At 44.7% G+C, this 13080-nt stretch overlaps 1 protein-coding gene across 1 annotated transcript in view; it reads left to right on the top strand.

Moving 5' to 3' along the window:
- Nucleotides 1–1913: 1913 nt before the first annotated feature.
- LOC147434520 (chaperone protein dnaJ-like protein) overlaps nucleotides 1914–13080 on the top strand; it is a 76206-nt gene continuing 65039 nt past the window's right edge. Inside the window, exon 1 of the mRNA XM_086490973.1 lies at nucleotides 1914–2124. Within this exon, the coding sequence (XP_086347099.1) occupies nucleotides 1990–2124 (135 nt within the window). The 5' untranslated portion in view covers nucleotides 1914–1989. The remainder of the gene's footprint in view (nucleotides 2125–13080) is intronic.

Genomic DNA, 13080 nt, shown 5'->3' on the forward strand with positions numbered 1-13080 from the left:
GGGGGTCAACCAAGAGGAGAGAGGGGGCTGTTTTGGAAGGGAATTATTCCACACACACTCACACAACTCATGTGTAGAGCAAGAAAATCATCTCCTTCTCCAAGCTTTAATGGAAAGCTCATCTTCTTCTCCAAGTTTGAGAATGGAGGCCTACACCAACAACTCTTGGATATGGAATGCAAATCCGACCAAGAGCTAAGCTTCAATGCCATGCTTCTCTCCTCTATTATCTAATTACTAAGCTAAGCAAAGCTACAAGAGTAATTAAGTAAGGAAATACTTCTTTTTTGTAAGAATACTCCTTCTTCCTCTAGATCTACTCTCATACCCCGCTAGCTCTCACCATCTTTGAAAAGTGTGTGAGGTCTTGGGTCTGAGACCAACAAGTAACTGATGTTATGTGTTATCACATGTAATTTTGGTGCATGAAGCTTCCATCTTCATAGCACCGACGAGTTTTTACCAAGGAACACAAAGAATTGTATTGTACAAAGTCTCTCTTAATGGGAGAAGTCATAATACAAATGCCTAATGGAGGGGGGACCGGTCCATGTAAATCCGGTCCTCAATAATTGTCAATTGTTCTATTTCTCTCTCTCTTTCAAGTATTGTTATGCCAAACTAATTAGGTGTTATGCTAATGTTGTTATCTCCAACCAAGCACTCTTGTATGCTCATTAGGAATTTGCTCTTAATGAAATGCTCACTATGTTAAGTTATTTTCCGCTATTTACAAGCTTTATAGACTAGTAATTGTTACAAGTGTCCTCTTTATGAGACATAAAAACAAGAGTGACACTAGAGATAAACATGACATCACCGTTAGTACCCCCAAACCGGCTCCCTCATCACCTACCCTTGTTAGGTTTTGTTCATTATCTCGTCTTCTCTTTTTTTCCCCCCCACCACTCGTTGGACCCTCAGTCCTTAACCTAGATGTATCTAACAACCTATCCTTCATAAAGGAACTCTCTGCAATGTTTTGTTTTCGGTCCCATAAGTCATATCTGACCTCCGTGGACGATAATTCAATCTATCTAATCTCTCTCTCTCTCTCTCTCTCTCTCTCTCTCTCTACACATGCGCACATACATTGCCCTCCACAGTCAAAGCCACTGAACTCGGGAGAACTAGACACCCACGTTTATGAGGGTGACCGTGACATCGACGAAGGCTCCATTGAAGGATAAGGACTATCTAGCACGATATGGGAGACACCCCGTACGTCTCTCTCTCTCTCTCTCACAAACACACACACACACACACACACACACACAATCTCTGCGCAATCGACTATAAACGCCTAGACGCCCACGTTTACGAGGGTGACCGTGACATCGACGAAGGCTCCATTGAAGGATAAGGACTACTCTAGCACGATATGGGAGACACCCCGTACGTCTCTCTCTCTCTCTCTCTCTCTCACACACACACACACACACACACACAATGTCTGCGGAATCAACTACAAACGCTATATGTTTCACTAAGCTATTTCAGGCCACTACTGGCCCCAACTTTCACTTTTCAATACATTGTATCTTCCCAAGATGCTTCAGCATCTCGAGTTAGCTTCAAAAGCACCCCTAATCCCTAGGATTTGACCTCAGCACGTAGACACTAAAAAGACAAGCTTAACCACTAGACTATTCGCCTTGGCTGTCCTTAGGGCTCCCTTAAGCACTAAAAAAAACAAATAAACCCCCCCTTACCCTAGCCTACCCCTACCCCCCCTTTCTCCTTTTGCTTTTTTCCCCCCACCCTTCCCTTTTCCTCCCCCCCCCCCCCCAAAAAAAAAAACTAATTAATTAATGATTTATAAAAAAGTCGTTTTGGCTACCTAAGCTTCTTTTCCGGTCCTTACCCACCCACTTTTTTTTCGGAAATAATAGCTTCCATAGCTTTTCTCACTCTATTTCCGACCATCCCTTTTCCAACTTCTCTGTCCAATGAAAATCGCTCTTAGATAATCAAGATAATGAGAGCAGTATGGCGTCACTGGCAAGTCCTAGAGCAAACGCACCATCGCCATTCTGCCTCCAAATCACTAACAAATTCTTGAAAGTCCGATGTGCAACTGTGGGGCGTCGCGCCTTTTCAGCTTCAGCTTCAGCTGCGGCCCAGGTATTTATTTGAGAGAGAGAGAGAGAGAGAGAGAGAGAGAGAGGGGTAGAGGTAAAAGTTATTCAACTCCAAGACAAGGTTTGAGAACCACAGCTTATGGAAGAGTAAATGCGCTATTTTCTTTGAAAAATTCCGGCAGAGTAAATGGTTCCTTTTTGTTCCTCCCTCACATGAATGCATAATTTTTTTTGCATGGAGGCACTTGAGAGATTTTTTATTCTTGTATTGGGCACCTGATCAACTACACCTCTAGCCTACATGGCGTAACTGAAGTTCCACCTCTCACCCACATGAAGCGGCCTTCATGTTCAATGGTCTGTAGTAGATTAGGGGATAGAAACATAGGTGATCCGTCACCAAAGGAGCATATTTTGGATCGGTTAGTGCCATGCTTGCATAGTTTTTGTGGGGTTAATAGAAGGCTTTAGAAAGCCCATGAAATTGTTTTTTTGTGAAGGTCTTGGCTCTTCTTCTTCTTCAATCATATTGGCATGGTTGTTTGGCTTGAAGTAGCAATCCTTCTCAGGATGGTTGATATTCTTGCAGTATCTGCATTTTTTGAATGTACCTTTCTTGGTAGGTGCGCTTAACTTGTGGCTTCTTGTACTTGGTGTAGCAGGCTTCGTCTCCATTGTTGTCAATGTGAGCCTTTTACTTTCTATCTTCTTCCTTGATTGTTTGAAAGGTGTTTAGATTGGTGAGTGTAGTGATATGGACAGATATAGCATTGTTCTTGTCAACTAGCACGTCAATAGCAGCTAGTTGACTCATGAGACTCTTCATGTTGTTGATGTAAACAGTGATCTCCTTCTCTCCTTGATTGCGTTTGTAGAACACAATACGGAGTGCCATTTTTTAGAATTTTTCTCTGGAGCAATATCTCTTTTCAATGGTGTCAAAGCTTACTGGAAAATTTCTACAATTATATAACATAATGGATGTGGTCATCATGAAGTGCAAGGGCTATAGTTTTATATGCTTTGCTATCCTTCTCATCTCAGGCTAGAGCCTTTGCCCCATTTCCCTCTGGCCTCTCCTCCTTGCCTATGGCAATTCTCCATTGTCCCTCTCTCATGAGGTGAAATTGGACTGTGAAGTGTGGAATCCCTTCCCCTCGAATTTATCTACTCATGTCAGTTTTTCTCAGTAAACTATTATGGCAAGAGTGTGTTACGAATTATGGTGTTATAACAGGCTTGAACACCCAAGCAAGAAATCAATAGTAACACACGAGTAGAAACTGCAACAAACTGATCTGAATAGAGAGACAGGAGTTGTCATGAAGCGGTGGAGTTTCGCTTGTAGATGGACTCGTCCCAAAGTCTGACGCCCCTTTTGGTACTTCTTTCTTTATTGATAATCGCGGAGTACAACTACCGGGCGGTGAGGTCTGCAATCTGCTTCCAAGCTGATTTGTGAGAGCCACCTCTTAGGCACACTTATATAGGTTACAAGGGGCCTCTAAAATGGATGCCCCCAAAAACAGTGGCATTGCTAAAAACACGGGACCAAAAGCTGGTCAAAAAACTCACGTAAAACATATATATGCTCCTGTCTCAAGCTACTGACCAGACTGCCAGTCCCACAACTTGGCAAAAAGCCGAATAAATGGAAAAAATAGCCCAGAGGAGGCTAGCCGCTACTGGCCCTTGAAAGGCATCGGAGTCCAAGTTGGAAATGTACCACAAGGCAATCGGAACCCTATACGTGGCTATGGAACATAGCCAAAATCCTAGGCTAGACATGGCTAGAATATCCCGATATGAGAAAACTACCTCATACTGGCGGGACACAACCACAAAACAGACCTCACTCCCAAACACCTGTCCTCGAAAGAAAGTGGGAATGACTGGACGAATCTAGAGAGATGCCAAAACTCTTAACAATACCCCCCTCTTGAAAGAAGAGTAATCGCCTTCAATTATGCCCGCAAAATAGACCAAGGACAAAAACCAGCTCAGTTGATACTGACTCTATGTACACATGTACTAGACTGCACACATATAGCACTTGCACAAAGACACCAGTCATCATTACATTCACATCATTTCCCTGTTGATATCTCAGATACAAATCATGATAATTGTAACTTATTTAGCGATTACATCCAGATTGCCCTAATCTTTTCATAGGTGTCTTTATTTGCTAAATCTTGTTACTATCATATTCACATCATTTGTTAGGTGGATATATAAAATGTTGTAGTCATTTCATCTTTTCGACATGTACTCAAACACACACACACACACACACACACACACACACACACACACACGAGAGAGCATCTATAACAAGTTCTTCCCATTTCAGTGTACGTTTTTCATAAAGTCATTCCGCAGAATATTGTCAGCTTGTTAGTACACCTAAAGTCTTAGAGAGAAATTAGTGACTTCATTTCGTCTAGGTAATCTGTGACAAAGGAGTGACTCCCCTCTTGTGCAACACGCACCACACGAGATTCAACTCGTTGATTCAATGTGCACTTCTGGAATAGTCGAAGCTAAACCAAAAGCCTCAAGGTACAACTCTAATAACTAAGGAGAATGTGCTAAGTCCTCCATTTACTTTGTATCAAGAGGCGGATAGTTCTTGAACTTGACCAAATATCGGCGATGAGCTTAGCCTTCACTTTGCTTTCCTTGTGCGCTAGGACCTGTTCTGGAATAAGAATCTCTTTCATCTCTTCCACTTTTGGTGGTGCTCTAGCTCCTTGACCTTTGGTACCTCACCCTTGAGAGGCCTCAAGAGACTCACACAAAAAGCATTGTGAATCTTCCAAGCATTTGGCAACTTCAGTCAACAGGATACATTGTTGATCTTTTCTTGAATTTTCAATTTGGAAGGGCCCATAGTATCACATACTAAGCTTTGGGAAAAGCCTCTCCTTACCCTTCCTCTCTCTTGGTGTGTTTTCTCAAACCGAAGTAACACCCAATCATTCTCCTTCAATTGCAAATTATGTTGATGCTTGTCTGCTACCTTCCTATGCCATTCTTGAGACTTTTGCAAAGCCTCCTTCACCTTGGCAAAAGCAGTCTCCAAATCGTGTGTGTACTCATTTTGTTAGGTGCAGCGGAGTGATTGTTTGCGCTTTGCTCAAGATGAGTTCTCCGAACTATGCTCAAGGTTTCTTTTGTTCTTAAGGAAGGTAGAGCCTTCCGTTCTTGATGAGAGAATGCTATGATCTCAAACAAAATGAATGGACACTGTGCGTGCAAGTGAATGAGACTGAGAGATAGAGAGAGAAGAGAGATACGACACCAGAGACGTTGTAAAATCCTCCTCCCAAGGCCCCACTCTCGCCGACGAGAGTGGTCTACTTATGATTGCACAATCTGGTACAAATGGTATGCATGAGATTGATGCAAGTCTAGGCTATGTCGACGATGACGACGGCGATGACGAAGTCGACCTAAGGGCTGAAATTTGCAATCTTTCTACTGCTGTCCAAAAATGCTATGGGCTGAAATCTGCGACTGAGTCAAAAACGCTGATTTGGGGGCTGTTTTTCGTAGGTCTTTGACGCTGAAAATCTGCAGGTTTAGGGCTGAAAACTGATGATCTGCAAGGCTGAAAACCGAGGTCCTTCTGGGGCTGAATTTGCTACACTTTAGGGCTGATTCTTGCGGTTCTTCTACTGCTGCAAATTGCTGCTTAGGCTGGATCTGCAAGGCTGAAATGGAACCAAAAACGTTGGGCTTCTGTGTTCCAAAAACGTTAGGAAGATGTTCCAAAAATGCTAGCTGCTGGGTTTCATTAACGCTAGGCTGAGAGCATCTGCTGGCGATTCCTTGATGATGCAAACGCTAGGTATGCTGGTGATGGCGATGATATGCTGGTGCAAAACGCCAATGCTGAGGATGGGGGAATCTCCTGTGTGGAGGGAAGGTCCACCAAGGCTTGGTCTTGCTGAGAAGTTGCCTGCTGAGCTTGGCTCCTGTTGCCTCTTCTGCCATTTAGTGCTAGCTCTAGTTTGCTTATATACAAACTTAGCAACCCTACATCCTTTTGTTGGAAAGTTACTTAAATTAATAAGTGAAAAATGCCAAAAATAGGGAAAATAGGCTAAATGCACTGGAAAATTCCCCTGATGGAATTTGATGGATTCTGGTGGGAATACTGATGATCATGCTGTGTGCAACCAGAGGATATGCATCTACACTAAGTGACTGGGCATGCACGGTCTACGAATAGACTCACAATAGTGCCAGATCACTTCTAATCTAGACTGACTTGACTGAAGTGAACCCTGATCATGCTGTAGCTTGTCCACGGACACATAGGGTTGGATGTGTCACGTGACACATTTGCTTCAAAAATCTTGTCCTTGGTGCATTTAATTGGTGGAACCTTTCTGATACCCTCAACGATTGCAAATGGCACCTTCTCTGTAGACGTGTGAACAGTGTTGTAAGCAAACTCAACCAATGGCGAATACTTCTCCCACCGAGTCTCGTTGTAAGAAATGTAAGATTTTGAACAAATCCAAAACCACTAAGTTGGCTATTTTCAAATGCCCATCTATTTGTGTGTGAAATGAGGAAGAGAATTTAAGCTGAGTGCCTTTATTCTGCCATACTCCTCTTTAAAACAAGCTCGTGAATCTGGGGTCTTTATCTTACACAATAGATTTAGGCATGGCATGTAATGTGAAAATCTTGGAGAAAAATAGTTTAGCCAAGTGGTCAGCTTTCATCATCTTCTTTACTGGTACGAAGTGAGCCTGCTTATTGCATATGTTGATTATGGTCCAAATATTATCATGCTCACTCAGAGTATTCGGAAGATCAAAGATAAAATTCATTGCTATACTTTCCAATGTTCATCTGGAATAGGTAAAGATTATAGGAGCACTATTGATTTGTGCCTACCAAACTTTACCTTCTGACATACCAAACAAGTGCACACAAACTCGTCCACGTCGTCTCGACTCTCGATGCCTCTGTGCCCAACAAAAGAAGGATTCTGGCAACACCTTTTACCTTAGTCCATGTGTCACACATGTATAAGGGCAAAAGGGGCAAATGAAGAGACTAAAGGGAAATGCTGGCAATCGATAATTCAGAAGAAATTGTCCTAGTCCTAGAAGAACCATCGTCACGTGCACATCTAACCCTATCTGCATGTGGACAAGCTGTACCTACCTGTAGGGTTTAGGTAGCCTAGGAAGTGTTCTGGCACCTTTGTGAGCCTGTACGCAGGCCGTGCATGTCCAGGCACCTAAGAGTAGCTGCATACCCTCTAATCGCACAACCCATATCATTAGCATCCGTGCCCAGTACCCAGCATGACACTTTTTACCGCATGAACCCGTTTTGGCATATTGCATATGAACCACCTCTTATAAGTCATTTATTTAATATAAATGACTTTTTAACCAACAGAATTGTGGGGTCTGGAGTAGGTTTGCTCGACCCAGCTTTTTGCACCTATATAGGTGGCCCAAGGGGTGCCAATAGAAGTAGAAGACACAAAGAGAAGACTCAGGAGCCCAGAGCCCAGCAGTGCACCGCAGTACCTAGATTCCCTGGCGTTTTTTCTCAGCCAATCCAACATTTTGGACAGCAGTGTTTTCAGCCAGCAGCGCTTTGTTTACCATAGGCGTATCGCCCTAGGACCTCATCAGATTCACCTTGTCTTGCCGCAGTCAGTCTTCGCATCACAACGAGATCAGCGTTTTCAGTTTTCAGCCATCATCGGCGTTACTAGTGATGAGACAGATCAGCCCATTAGCTTTGTCGCATGATCCAGATCCCATCAACATCCCTAACGTTGTTAGTTTTCAGCAGAATCAGCCCTTAGCCTCGACCTCGTTGCCGACACTATTGTCGTCATCATCATCATCGGCGTCGACATCGTCGTCGTAAAGTACCACAACATTTAGAACCATTGTACTAAACTTTGTGCAATCTAAAGCAAATACCTCTCTAGCAATAGAGAGGGGGGCCCGTGGATGGGGGTTCGGGACCCCATTTGGTGGTCTCTTTTTTCTCTCTCTCTCTCTGCACTCTCAGCACTGTTCAGTTTTCCACTCTCTTTGTTTTGGTCATTGCACATTCTCTCTCTTAGTAAGAAAGGCTCTCTCTTCCGCTAAGTAAAAGGAACCTTGAGCACTCGTTGATCACTCATTGTGAACTTACACCATCATTCACTTCCGCTGCACATTACATTGGTATCAGAGCTCTTTGGTAGTGTTTGGTATCATCACTCAAGGAAAGAAGCACAAAGAACCACATAATTTTCTTTTCGCTTTTTGTGATCGCACGTAACCCAAGACCACTTGGGCGTGTCGATCCCTAATTTGTGTTTTTAAAGAGTGGCAGGTAACCCAGAAAAGAAGGGCTTTCTCTTTTCCACTCATTGAGAGCGGACCTTGCACTTAGCAGTAGGCCAATTGACGTGAGGTGCGAAAAAGCAACCTTGGTGTGAGCGCAAGGCCGCCAAGGGTGCACCCGCAGGAAGGAGTTAAGCTTGGGTAAGAAAAAAGCCTTCTTAACGTAGATTACAAGCGAAGAACCTCAAGACCTCAAGAACCTCAAAGAACTCAAGAATCTCAAGAAGCTCAAGAACCCAAGAATCCCAAGTACCCACGAATCCAAGAACCCCAAGTACCCAAGAACTCAAGAACTCAAGAACTTCAATAAGAAGCTCAAGAACTCAAGAACCTCAAGAATCTCAAGAATCCAAGAACCCCAAGTACCCAAGTACTCAATGCATGGTCATCACCCGAAGCGGAATGGATACTTTGCGTGAAGGTGATGGGAGTGGAGTTGGAGTTGACGAAGTTTCTACACTAGGACGATTGTTCCCTGATCCTCCCCCATCCCCATCTACGCCATGGATTGCACCAAATCCTATGGAGGCTTTGATCGAGTCGATGATGGAGATGATGCTACAACAAGAGACGCAATGGGCCACCATGGATCGAGACCATGAAGAAAGAAGGGCAGCTCTGGAGCTTGAGCGTGAGCAAGCACGCGAAGCTCAACGTTTAGGGGCCGAAGAAAGAAGGGCAGCTATGGAGCTCGAGTGTGAGCAAGCACGCGAGGCCCAACGCATAGCGGCCGAAGAAAAGCGGGACGAGCGCCTACAGGAGTTGATCCTATAAGTACTTACCCCGTAGACCGAGCCACTCAAGGAGGTCGGTGAATCATCTCGTAGCACAGGTAGAGGCGACGACTCCAACAATCCAGTCATTGAGAAGTTGACATTCAGTAAGTATGATGGTAAGGTAAACGCTTCTGTGATTCATTCTTGGTTGCATTAATTTAATGCTTACTTTGCGATTAACAAGAAAACAAGCAACAATAAAGTTTTGACTGCTGCGATGTATCTAGCGGGTGATGCCATTAATTGGTATCAAGCTTGGCAGGAGTCACAGTTGGTGGAGCACCTTGAGAATTCTGCGGATGGCGTGCCTGTCTCTCAGTTGGGCCGACTTCCAAGACAAAGCTCAAGGCTCACTTCATACCGCCACAAGACCTTGATCGGTTAATAGAAGATTGGCGTGGTCTTAAGCAAAATGGATGTCACGTGACACATCCCAACCCTATGTGTCCGTGGACAAGCTACACCATAACAGGGTTCCGTCAAGTCCAGTCAAGTTAGATTAGGAGTGATCTGGCACTTTTGTGAGTCTATTCGTAGACCGTGCATGCCCAGTCACTCAGTGTAGATGCATATCCTCTGGTTGCACCTTGCATAAGCATAAGCATTTTCATCAGATTCCATGAGAGACAGTTTGGGGATTTTTCAGATGACTTTATCCCATTTTTCCCTATTTTTGACATTTTTCACTTATTTATTAAGTGACTGTTGTTGGGTACTCAGTAGGGCAAATTGGGTAAGTTAATATATAAGCAAACCCAAGTTAGCACAAATTGGCAGATGAGCATAGACACAGCAGGCTTCCCCAAGCAATAGGTGTCCCACCCTCTCTCAGCAAGACCCTCTCCAATCCCTTGGTGAGGCCCTCCCTTCCCTTGGCGTTTCCAGGATCAGCATCGCCATCCCTCAACCCTCAAGCCTGGCATTTCCATCATCCCCTGGCAGCAGCCCCCCAAGAACTACTAACGCCAGCCAGCAGTCATCAGGAGCAGCGTTTTCCCCCTTCAAGCTTACAGCAGCCAGCGTTTTTGGGATCGTTAAGGATCAGCCCTTGCAGCGTTTTTGGACCATCATTGGGACAGCGTTTTTCAGCCTGGTACCTCGTGCTGTGGCAGCGTTTTCAGCCAAGTTGTCAACACCAAAAACGCAGCCTGAAGGAGTAGGGTTTCCACAGCGTTTTTCTCTCAGAATTTCAGCCGACAAAGCAGTCAATTTCAGCCATATACAGCAGAGAAAAACCAGCCAATTCAGCCCCAAAAGTGGCACAGGTTTTCAGCTTTTGCCCCTTTGCGGACAGCAGATAAAGAAGCATCTATTTCAGCCCTAAAATCTTCATGGTCTTCACCGACATAGTTCCCGTTGCATCAGTCCATTGCATTTGCACTGTACGCATTTGTGCAATCAAGTAGAACACTCTCGCCGACGAGAGTGGGGCCTTCGGAGGAGGGTTTTACAACCTCTCGGTGTCGTATCTCTTCTCTCTCCTCCTCTCAGTCTCATTGACTTGCACGCACAATCCACTCACTTTGTTCGTGATCATAGCACTCTCCACAAGACGGAAAGCTCTCTCTTTCCCTAAGAACTAAAAGGAACCTTGAGCAATAAAGATCACTAATCTTGAGAAATTACAACATTCGTTCCGCTGCACCTTACATTGGTATCAGAGCTTTGGAAGTGTTCTGCATTACTCAAGGAAAGAACCACAAGAACCACAAGAATTTTTTTTTGCTTGTTGCGGTCGCATGAACCCAAGTTTACTTGGGCGTGGCGATTCCTAATTGTGTTTTGTTGAAGAGTGACAGGAATTCCAAGAAAGAAGGGCTTGTCCAACCCCCCATTGTGTCTCTTTTCACTCATTGAGAGCAGACCATGCACTTAGCGGCCGGCCAATCGACGTGAGGTGGGAAAAAGCAACCTTGGTGTGAGCGCAAGGCCGCCAAGGGGTGCGCCCGCAGAAAAGGGTAGAACTTGGGTGAAGAGAAGATCCTTCTCCAACGCGATTTGCAAGCGAAAGAAACCCTCAAGAACCTCAAGACCCTCAAGAACCCAAGCACTCAAGAACCTCAAGACCTCAAGACCCAAGTTTCTCGTGAACTTAAGAACCAAAGATCCTAGTGCATGGTCGTCACCCGAAGCGTCATGGATACTTCGCATTCAGGTAATGAGCATGAGAGAGGCGACGAAGGATTCCCCCCCCAGGAGATTTTTCCAGCCCTCCCCCTTCGCCATCTACGCCACGAGTTGTCCTCACTCCTATGGAGATGATAGTCAAGTCGATGTTGGACATGATGGCACAATAACAAGAAACGAATCGAGTTGCCTTGGCACAACTCGCAAGCAAAGCAGAAGAACAAGCAGCAAAGGACCGTGCACAAGAAGCCAAGGACCGCGAGCGCGATGAAAGAAACGACAAACTTGCTGCAAAACAAGAAGAAAATCGACTTGCTCAGGAACGTGAGCGCCTTGCTCAGGAACGTGAGTGCATTGCTCTTGCCGCAAAACAAGAAGAATAGCGACTTGCTCTCGAACGCGAGCGCGCTGAACGAAAAGAACGAAGCAGAAAGGGATGCCGAGCGAGAAGCTCAAAGGGAGATTCGTCATCAAGAATTTATTTCCCAAGTCCTAGCCTCGAAGACCGAATCACCCAAAGATCGTGGGAGTTCGTCAAGTGGCGCAAGCCACGATGTGGATTCAGACAGTCCAGTTAGAGAAGTTGACTTTCAATAAGTAGGACGGTAAGATGGATGCTACTGTTATTCATTCTTGGTTGCATCAATTTAATGCTTATTTTGCAACAACTAAGAAAATAGGCAATAGCAAAGTTTTGACGGCAGCTATGTACCTTGCCGGTGATGCCATAAATTGGTATCAGGCTTGGCAAGAGGCACAGCTAGCCGCGCACCTAGAGGCAGCCGACGATCTCACGCCCCTCTCTTTGAGTTGGGCTGATTTCCAAGACAAGCTCAAGGCGCGGTTTATGTCACCTCAGTATCTTGCACGACTGAAGGACGATTGGCGAGCTCTCAAGCAAAACGGTACGCCGGTTATGTCTTTCTCTAATCGGGTTTTGCAGCTCGGCACTCAATTACGCAAATCGGATAAGAAGCGCAAGGAGGCATTTCTTTACGGATTGGACGAGTATATCAAGTATGATGTCGAGATACTCGATCCACCCGATCTCAACAAAGTGGTAGCCATTGCTCTCGCCCACGAGATGAAACACAACAAAGGAAAGCCTAAGGAAAACAAGACTTCTCAAGGAACCCCACAGAATTCTCAGAACACACAGAATGGTAAGAACGGTAAGAATGGTAATTCTTCTAGTCTTTCTTCCTCTAATTCCTCGGAAAAGAACTCTAACAATGAATCTAAGGGTAAAGCTAAAGCACCTGCAAAACCTAAGCTAACCCCTGATGAAAAAGATTCTCAAGGAATTATAGGAGGATACATCACGGCTGAAGAACAAGTGATTTATGCTAAAGAAGGTAGATGTTTTCAATGTCACATTAAGGGTCACATTAAGAAAAACTGTCCTAAGATAGTCCCACCTAAAGAACCAAAGGCACCCACAACTACCACAAACTCTGTCACAACACAACCTGCATCTTCTCATGACTCTGACACACACATTGATGAATCTCTCATGAAGTGTTATGGTCATGTAAAAGGACAGCGTTTTATGATATTGTTTGATCTAGGCAGTATGCATGATGTGATTAGTCCCCCTCTTGTTGAGAGAGCCCGCCTAGAGGTTAGTCAGAAATCTCCTATCAAGGTTTCTGGCTTCGCTCCTGGTATGGACTCTCTCATCACGAAGGAGTGCCTTGATGTGTTGTTTATTGTTTAGCA

Source organism: Adiantum capillus-veneris, chromosome 19 (genome assembly GCF_014529385.1).
Source record: "Adiantum capillus-veneris isolate H3 chromosome 19, ASM1452938v2, whole genome shotgun sequence".
Lineage (NCBI taxonomy): Eukaryota > Viridiplantae > Streptophyta > Polypodiopsida > Polypodiales > Pteridaceae > Adiantum > Adiantum capillus-veneris.